The sequence below is a fragment of the Canis lupus genome, chromosome 5, assembly GCF_011100685.1.
Source record: "Canis lupus familiaris isolate Mischka breed German Shepherd chromosome 5, alternate assembly UU_Cfam_GSD_1.0, whole genome shotgun sequence".
Classification (NCBI taxonomy): domain Eukaryota; kingdom Metazoa; phylum Chordata; class Mammalia; order Carnivora; family Canidae; genus Canis; species Canis lupus.
The window spans coordinates 54,647,852-54,657,644 of NC_049226.1; the positions used below are offsets into that span (position 1 = coordinate 54,647,852).

Consider the following 9,793-nt stretch of genomic DNA (forward strand, 5'->3'; position numbering starts at 1 on the left):
CTGATTCTTCAGCATGGGGATTGCCATTCTTACATTTATGCCAAAATAAGAGTAAGAAATCTGTTGGGCTCAAGCTGCTGCTACATCTGAGCGTCTTGAACAGATTGTATGCCTAGTTGAAATAACGCGTGAATGTGCATCTTCCAGATGACATAGCATTGTGAACACAGGTGGAGACTGTCCTGCCACAATTGTGGGTGCGTTAATTAGGCTTGATGTTGGCAGCATAAGTGTTCACCTAAGTGGCATTTCCAGGTCATACTGGGGCCACATGGTGTGTCTGATGCCAGCCCATGAGTGTCTTTATGTATATATTTCTGTGTTCTCCATCCCTCCATTCTGTACAGACATCATCACTGTCAGTACTGTCTGAGTATGAAGGACAGCTTTCTAAAATTGTTTTTCTCATAATATCATTCTTACTCAAATCACAAAAATTTAAGACTCATTTATGTTGTTATTTTTTTTAAAGATTTTTTTTAAGATTTTATTTATTCATGAGAGACACAGAGGGAGAGAGAGAGGCAGAGACACAGGCAGAGGAAGAAGGCTTCATGCAGGGAGCCTGATGTGGGACTCGATCTCAGGACTCCAGGATCACGCCCTGGGCTGAATCCAGATGCTTAACCCCTGAGCCACCTAAGCGTCCCTTATTTCTGTTATTAAATGGACAGTGTGGGGATCCCTGGGTGGCGCAGCGGTTTGGCGCCTGCCTTTGGTCCAAGGCGCGATCCTGGAGACCCGGGATCGAATCCCACATCGGGCTCCCGGTGCCTGGAGCCTGCTTCTCCCTCTGCCTATGTCTCTGCCTCTCTCTCTCTCTCTGTGTGACTATCATAAATAAATAAAAAATTTTAAAAAAAATGATTTAAATGGACAGTGTGTTATGGGATGTTTCTGTTTAATTTTATGTTTTAGTTGCCATCTTTGAATTGTAATAGGATTGAGTGGGTGAGGTAGTCCTAGATAAAAGACTTTTCACTATGTATTTACCTTTTCCTACCTTTTGAAGTTAATACATAGGAATGTATCCAAACCAAAACAAGTGAAAATTTAAATAAAGACAACTGAACTTTAATGAAGATAGTATTTGTGGATCAAAATCAAAAGGTAATATAGATTAAATAAGCATATGTGCAGGGAAAGCCTTTGTCTATTACAAATTCCCACCTGCCAGGTGTCCTGCTGCTAAGGACTACTTCAAGGAGAATTCCCACCATTGGAGCTGGGCCGTACAGTGGCTGCAAAAGAAGGTAAGTGCAGTTTGAACTTTGCTGGCTATCACACAGGAATCAATAACAACTCACCTAGTCAGGAAGAATCTCTTCATTTGGAGACTAGCCTTGATTATTTTCAGACTTCAAACTTTTTTCAGTACAGTTGATGATACCTGTCACTACGCCTGAAGTTCCTATCTTAACATGGTGTCTTAACTTTATGGGTGAGAGAGGAGGGGTGATTATATAAGATGGAGTAGTTCCCTGAGCTCTTAAGACTGGACGTGAAACCCTGTTGTGATAGAAAATCTGGGAGGATCAGTGTGCTATGTTAGGTGCTTTTTATATTCAAATATCTACTGATGGTAATTATGGACTCATGTGGGCTTGTCATCTCTGATGGCATTTTTGACCTTCCATCTCAGATGTCAGAACATTATTGGACACCACAGAGTAATGTCTCTAATGAAACATCAACTGGAAAAACCTTTCAGCGAACAATTTCGGCTCAGGTGAGGCTTCTCTTTTGGTTTGGCATGGCTCAAAATCCCATAGATAGGATTTTCGGTGTTTCTCACAAGCCAGTCTCAGAGACAAGGGGTGTGAGGTTCAAAATGAGAAGACAGAAGAAGCGAATTTCTATGAAGAGAGAGCATGTTGTCGGGCAACTGGCAAATTAGGTGCCAGAAGAAAAGCAATGTGGGTAGCAGAGGTTAAAGGGTGCCTTGGTGGCTGCCGGGAAGACACTACCTGGAGGCTCCCACTGCCTCCAAAGATCAAGTGAAGGATCGACTTCTTTGGTGGTACTGCTGCCACTGCACATCGCCTGACTTTTTCCTCTTGTGTCTAAATCTCTCACAGGACACATTAGCCTATGCCACAGCTTTGCTGAATGAGAAAGAGCAATCTGGAAGCAGTAATGGGTCGGAGAGCAGTCCCGCAAATGAGAACGGAGAGAGGCATTTACAACAGGTATTGCTATAGCCCACATCCTCATGGGAAAGGGTGCCACCTGCTCTGAAATTTTCCAAAAAGAATTTCCTTAATCAAGAAAAAAGGAGACCCCAGCTCCACCCTCTGGTGATCCCTGCCCAGGGCTCACCAGCAATGTGCCTACAGAGTGGAACAGTGCTGCAGACAACAGTTACAATGAGGCTCTGACCTGTCTCTGGCTAGCAGTGCAGGCATCCCAGAGGTAGGCCTGATAAAGCACGGCCACAGAGGTGTTCATTCCAGCTGGTTCTCTGCATTCTGTGGGGTTGTGACAAATCCCCTCTTCCATCTTTTTGGCTCTTACCAGCCTTCCTAGAAACACAGATCCTTGAAGGGAAGGGCTACTGAAATATACTTGTCAGGGGAATAAAAGAATAATTTTAAGCTTATTTAAAAAAAAAAAAAAAAAAAACATTTTCAGTACTGCTCAGCCTAGTAGAAAAAGGAGTGAAGTACATATAGAATACTTACTGACTAAGCAGGTGGAAACGTCATGGAGTGTGTCGTGCCTGCCCTCAGCCTGGCTAACCTCCCATGAGGGCGGGCTCCTCTGGAATTCCACCACAGGGCTTGGCACAAAGGCCTCATTAAATGAGTCTTGATGATGCCATTTTTTTTAACCCTCAAATCCTCACAACCACCTGATAAGGTCCCTGTTACCCTGACTTTAGAGAAGGGAATCATTTCTGGGTTTTTTTTGTTTTGTTTTGTTATTTTGTTTTGTTTTGTTTTTAAGATTTTACTTATTTATGCATGAGAGACAGACAGAGGCAGAGACAGGCAGAGGGCGAAGCAGGCTCCATGCAGGGAGCCCAACGTGGGACTCGATCCAAGAACTCCAGGATCATGTCCTGGGCCAAAGGCAGATGCTCAATCGCTGAGCCACCCAGGCTTCCCTCAGTTTGACCTTTTAAATAGCTCCCGGGCATCTGTTCCATTGTCATAAGCACCTTAGTGCTTCATGACAACTCTGTGCCTCGCTCTTGCTTCCTTTGCTTCGTCTGCTTAAACCCTTCATGGCTCTCCATTCCCATCAGGGTAAGGGCTGGAATCTTCAGCACAGTCCTGCTTGATTTGGCCCCTGCCCACCTTTCCCTGCTTCGTTTGCTGAGTTCTGGATACCAGTGGCCGCCTTGTAGTTTATCAGATACCCTTTTTCCTTCTACCTCGGGCCTCCCCTACTCACCCCTGTCTGTCTTCCACTTGGCTTTATGGGTCACTTTGCAGAGACTCCCTTCTCCTTCCCCACCCCTACCCCCAGCTAGATGAGTCCCAGGACACACAGCAGGCATTCAGATCTTTGTTGGCGTGTAAGCAAAGTTCCCCAGCTGGGGATGGAAGCAGAATTCAGGAGTGACCAGGGCCATCTTCAGCAGTGTGGCTCCGTGCCCAGCCCAAAGCAATTCTATCACATTACTCCCCTGAGCAACTCCCCTGAGCTGTGTGAGTGCTGTGTGCTCTGTTGCCTAGTGGCATGGTGATCTGAGGTAGGTCACTGGGTGCTTTCAGTGATTACGTGAGAACATAGGAATGAGAGTTTTGCATAATCAGGCACTGCTGAATAGGAGTGTTGCAGTTAGGTTTTATTACCCTGCAATAAACATTTAGTTGTTAAATGCACACGTTTACCCAACACAAATAAATCAGTGGGCCTAGAGCAACTTTTCTCTCACTTTACTGTCTGTGAATTGGACTTCCTTCTCTTTCTCGAAGGGTTCAGAGTCCCCCATGATGATTGGTGAGTTGAGAAGTGACCTTGACGATGTGGATCCCTAGAGGAACAGCCCGCCCGGTGCACAGTGAGGAGTCACAGCTCAGTTGCGGGTGCTCAGCGCTGTTTTGAAATCAGATTCTCACCCTTGAGCCCTTTAGAAGAGCCCGAAGCTTGGACTAGGGGAACCCGTCATGATCTCAGAGGAGTGTGTGTTTTTAAAGAAGGCACTCTTGCCCCCTGGAGAAGGTTCAGGAGCTGTGTGGCAACGGGAGAACTGTCTCTGGATCAGCTGTCCTGGGGCACAGTCCACACATGGCTTCACATCTGTGTGGAGATTCTAGGAAATAAAACCGGTGGCAGACTTTGTCGTTACACAAACATACAAGAGGGAATGGGGTAAAGCTGTTGCTTTCTCTACGATGCTACAAAAGAAATTCCTTTGGTTTTTATATTTAAAAAAAAAAAAAAAAAAGCAAGCTGCCTTTAGATATGTGAGGGCAAATTTTTAATCTTGCAGTAACATTGAATAGGAATATCCAATTTAAAATGATGTAAAGATAGGCGATACAATTCCTTTTCATTGTAAAATAGTAGTTAAAGAACTCCGTTTACACAGACCTTTGTATTTAATATGTCTCCCTATTTGTATAGAATTTCAGACGGGTCAGAATGCGAGCCCTGGGCATAAAGTTGGATCTTGATGAAATGTTACCAGGATCAAAAATTGGGAAACTTATTATGCTCTTTAAGGTATTTTTCTGATATAATTGAGGTTGAAAAGAGCAATAAAAAAATTTTTTTTAATTAAAAAAAAAAGTCCTCCAGAAGTACAAGGTGCATTCTATGACATCAATCACTAAAGAAGTTATGGAATTTTTCCCCAAATTTTGAAAACAGAAAGAGCACTTTAAATTATAATTTTAGTGAGTTTGACTTCATAAAATCATCTTTTTAATGCTTGGAGACATATTGAATAAACTGTAGTCTTAAATCATGTGATCTGCAATCATTTGCTTTTGCTTAAAATATAATTACTGAAACCCTTGGTACTGGTTGTATATGAAGTTAAGTATTTGAGTTGAGAAGTGCTGCTCTGTGAGTTGTAGTAATTTTAATGCAGAGAAGGAACTTGACACTTTGTTTCTCTTCAACATGACTAAGAACACTGAAGAGACAAGATTTATTTTCCCGGAAATAACCAGAAAGTAATTGAACAGCTATCCATCGTGTGTCGGTATTTCCCGAGTAAAGCAGTAAAGCACCACCCACTCATTTCAGATTAGATACCAGCTTCCCTTTTCCAGAGGGGAGAAGGGGATATGCCAACGTATTTCATATATTTGTACGTTTTGTATTTTGAGTTTCTACACCCATCTTCAACCCAATTTTGCCTTTAGTTAGGTGTTCTGCCTTGTTTCTAACTCACCGTGCACGGAACTGGGGAAGCTTAGGAAGTGCCAGGTCACCCCTGTTGGTTAGATTTGCCAAGTCAGAGAGGCATGGCCAGCCCCAAAGTGCCTTTTTGGTGGCTTTCGCATTGCGTGGACACAGGACAGACCGCTTTCATCACTGTGCGCTCCAGCACCCAGCCCCTTCACTACTGAACGTTGAAGTAACTGTGCAGCTGGACCGCAGTTTGTATGCATGTCTGCAGCCCCCGCAGCCCAGCGATGGCCACTGTCAAGGACACCGTGCAGATGGGGCTGCATTTAGAGCAGAACTGCACCCTCAGAGAATTGGTCAGAAGGAGTTGGCAAATTTTATATGGTTCTGCTGTTCTTGGAATTCCAAATGTGATGTTTTAAAATTGATTTTGAGTACCTAAATATTACCACGTCCTACTGTTTTCCCTACTCTATCCTCCGCCTTCTCTCCACCCCATCATGAAACAATTGTGTAGAACATGACCTTGAAATGCCAGTGATGATCTGTGTTGGGACATCATCGCTGGCAACTGCACTCTCAGGAGCCCAAATTCAGGAGTGAAATTGCCACTTCTAGTCCCTTATTTCCTATGGAAACAACGCCTCCCACAGCCCCCAGCACCTGCTGTTCTCACTGTAAGGCTCCATCAAGATCACCCGTCACTGTTGTGTGTCATACGCTCTGGTTAAGTTTGTGTTGTTGCTGCAATGACCATCATGCCCTTTGCCAGGAACCACTTGATTTCCAGCGGCTGCAGTCTACAACAAACCTGCTGATGACTTTTTTTTAAAGTGACACTTATGACAGGCTTACCTTGGAAGAGTTGTCATTTTTACTGCCAATTTTTTGGACGAAGATGTTTTTATAAATCTTTCAAAATGGTCTGCACATCGAGTAGGAATTGCACAACTAACTCAATGCTGTGTGTTCTCAAGACACTCCCTTCATGAGGCCCACCGCATGGCACCGAGTCTGCCCGTGGAGGGAAACGAAGGAGCAGCCCAGCAGGTGTCCCGCCCACGACTTCTCCTGGAGTACTCACACGGTCACTGGCAACTAGAAGACATTATAGGACCTAGAGCATCTGTCCTCAGACTTAACCCTGTCTTGCCCCACCCTCCCCGCTAACATGGAGATGTGTGCAGTTACCTTTTGAGCTTGGAACAAGCAGACTGGAATTTCCCTCTGCTACCTCTTGTGTACAAAAATCTTGTTTATAAAATTTCAAAAGGAAGTAGATAAACGAAGGGAGAATCTTAATCCTAAATTTGGTTCATGAGTGGCAGAGTTCTTAGCTTCTAAGGGTATAAAATAAATTTTTCAAAAATGTAGAGCTGGAGTCTCACTTACCTTCTTCTGCACGGTGCTGGGACATCGGGGCCTGTGGCCTGCTGCCAGATGGCCCTGGGATTGCTTTTAGAACTTGGCACTGATATGAGTAAGGCCTCTCTTTAATAATGATGGGTGATGGGTCTTCTGAGCCTTCTGCAGCTCTGTCCTCTGGATAGCCTGACTGTTTCAGGATTAATTTGCCAAGCTTGGACAAGGATACCCAACTCAGGCTGATGGCCTACAAACACGTGCCCCGTGGCCATTAGGCCTCCCACATGGTCCCAGTATAAATCACGTCCCTGGTCAAGCTGGGCTTCTTTCTAGACCATGGGTGTCAGCCTCGCTCCTGATGTCCTGCATGTGCACAGCACACATGGCTCCCCTTTCCTGGGACCTTTTGCTGCTGCAGACTTTCCCTTTCTGTGGCCCACACCCATTCCTCTCCTACTTGCAGTGACCACCTGTCAACATAGGCAAAATCCAAGTCATTTCCTTCTCTCAATCATGGAGCAGTTAGGGATGGCTATCTCATGAACCAACACCAGAATCTGCCCTCTAGGGGAAAAGGGGATGTCCAGCACCGAGGAGCAGGCCAAGGTGCCTGTGCACAGAGGAACACAGTCTTCTTCTGGCACTCAGGCTGTTGGCATCGGGAAAGTTCTTGGATCACTTTCTATGATGCTAAATTGTCAGAAAATACAGCTGAGGATTTTTGCTTTGTAGGCAGATTCCCTTATCTTTGAGCTGCTTAGAGATAAGCTTTGACTTAAGATAGTTACACTCACCAGCCTCAGAGAGGCTGGGAGGTCCCTTATTGAATGGCAAAATTCTACTTTGCAAACTGGGAAGTTCTGAGACTGTTCATAATTTCCAATCATGACAAGTGATCGTGAATATAGTACTGACTAATTACAGAAGCACTCAGGCATCTATATAACTGACTTATTCCTTAAATACTGACTGCCGTGGGGAGAAGGGAAAAAAGGAGCCAGAGCTTGCAGTGGACACGAGGGAAGAGCATCAAGAACGCCACAAGGGCACCAGTTACCAGAGAGGGGTTACCACCTAGGGGGCCCAGGGAAGACAGATTTTCTTCTAAGACATAAATCCAATACCTGATTTACTCAACCATTACACAAGTTTTTATCAAGTGCCTAATACAAACAAGGCAGCACGCTAGACAGTCAAATCCAGGAGTGACAAAGTTGCTTTTTTTTTTCTTTTTAAAAGATTTTATTTATTCATGAGAGAGGCAGAGACACAGGCAGAGGGAAGCAGGTTCCCTGTGGGGAGCCCAATGGGCTTGATCCCAGGACCCCAAGATCATGCCCTGAGTCGAAGGCAGGCCCTCAACCACTGAGCCACCCAGATGCCCCGACAAAGTTGCTTTTATTTTAAAGGTCACCCTGTAATAAAAATGTTACAAAAACCAGAATAAATATCTTCGAATTAACAAAAGCAAAACAGGTCTAGAAAAGCTTCTTGCTATAAAAAGGCAGTAGAGAGAGCCATTTACAAACAGACCAAATAGATAAATGCTGGCTTGTTTGCTTGGGTGGTGGGGGGCGGGGGGAGTTCAAGGAGGGTGACTTGCCCTCCCCCTCCCAGCCCCTACCCAGCCCTAGTCACAGCAAACCTGCCAGAGCCATTCACCCTGTGTCCGCCCTGGCTCAGTGCTGCTCAGGCCTGTGTGCCCCTCCTGAGCCTTAGAAGGTTCCCTCTAAAGATGGGCACCCCCCAGGCCGCCTGTGCTGTAAAGAGACCTGGCTTCACGGCCAAATCTGGTTTATATGCAGGCACGCTTGGCAGGCACTCCTCTCGGGTTCCCCATGTTTTCCTCCCTGAAGTGTGGACAGCACGGTGTCCAGGGCAAGGGTAGGTGCCAGGGCTGGGTGACATGGGGTGTGGGCCCTGCAGCCTCCCCTGCAAACTGCAGAGTCGGCCTGGGGGATGCCTCCTGCAGGCCATGCTGGCGGTACAGCCATGCCTGCACCTAAGCACCAAGAAGCACAGGTCTGCCGCTTAAGCCCCTAGGACAGTCTCCGCTCCGGCTGGACCTCGCTGTGGCCGGTGGCCCAGAGGTGGGTACGAGAACATCATCAGCAAAAGCTGTGTCCCAGGGGAGTCCTAGCAGCGGGACTGGGAGAGCCTGTGAGATCACCACACTGACGGGGATCCCTCTGCAGGAGCAGGGACTTGAACCGAGGTCTGGCAGCCAACCATGGGTTCACTCTGGCCTCATGTCCCCATCTACGGGTACAACAGACCCGGCTTCTGTCCTGGGGCTGCTCTGAAACCCTGTGGGAATGTGGGTGGAGAAACCAGACCTGGGGAAGCATCACCCATCAGTGTCGCCAGCCTGCACCCCCATGGGCGTGGAAAACTGATCAGGGCACCCGAGAGGCTTCCCCAAAGTGTAGTGTGCAAGGTGAGGTTGCACACTCACTTCCCCTTCCAGCCCTCAAGTGCCCACCCGTGGAGGAGGACTGCCTCCTCTGGGGAGCCCCTGGGGTCCTTCTGCCCAGAAGCCGAGCACAGCTTGACCTGTGTAAGTGCTGGGATGTCGGGTGCCTCCCATTCAGTATGGGTTTGGGGACAGGGTGATCCGGGCTGAGTGGTCACGTTCTCCTGGGCAGGGAGCCCCCAATCACCGCAGCGCCAGCACCACAGCTCCGGGAAGGCAGAGGTGTCCCCGGGGCCCTGGGGTCTGGGCTGAGGAGGGCAGAGGATGGGGGAAGGAGGAACCATCTCAAACCTCACCAGGAAGCCTGAGACCACAGCTCCGGGCCCTGACCCCTTCCACACATACCATCCCCCCCGGGGGGGCAGTCCCTGGGGCCACTGGGGTGCCTGCTCCCCCAAGGGCTCTCTCTGGCAGCAGATGGTGATGGCCCCCCACGGCCTCTTCACCAGGCCTGGGTCCTCACCACACAGTGTTGTCCACCGTGTTGAACCCCAGTGTGCAGGAGGCCCCAGGGTGGGGTGGGGAGACACAGCCAGCCAGCCTCCGCCCTCCTCACAGGCCATGTGACCTGCCAGGACCCAGGGACAAAAGCAAGCATGCATGTGGCACCGGGACACACGGAGCCAGGCCAGCAGGACACAGGTGATG

At 47.6% G+C, this 9,793-nt stretch overlaps 1 protein-coding gene across 1 annotated transcript in view; it reads left to right on the forward strand.

Annotated features, from left to right (window-relative positions):
- The window catches only part of USP24 (ubiquitin specific peptidase 24), a 137,026-nt gene extending 130,346 nt beyond the window's left edge, over window positions 1-6,680 (forward strand). Inside the window, exons 65-68 of the mRNA XM_038537424.1 lie at window positions 1,178-1,253; window positions 1,643-1,729; window positions 2,079-2,189; window positions 3,924-6,680. Of these exons, the coding sequence (XP_038393352.1) occupies window positions 1,178-1,253; window positions 1,643-1,729; window positions 2,079-2,189; window positions 3,924-3,986 (337 nt within the window). The 3' untranslated portion in view covers window positions 3,987-6,680. The remainder of the gene's footprint in view (window positions 1-1,177; window positions 1,254-1,642; window positions 1,730-2,078; window positions 2,190-3,923) is intronic.
- Window positions 6,681-9,793: the final 3,113 nt, after the last annotated feature.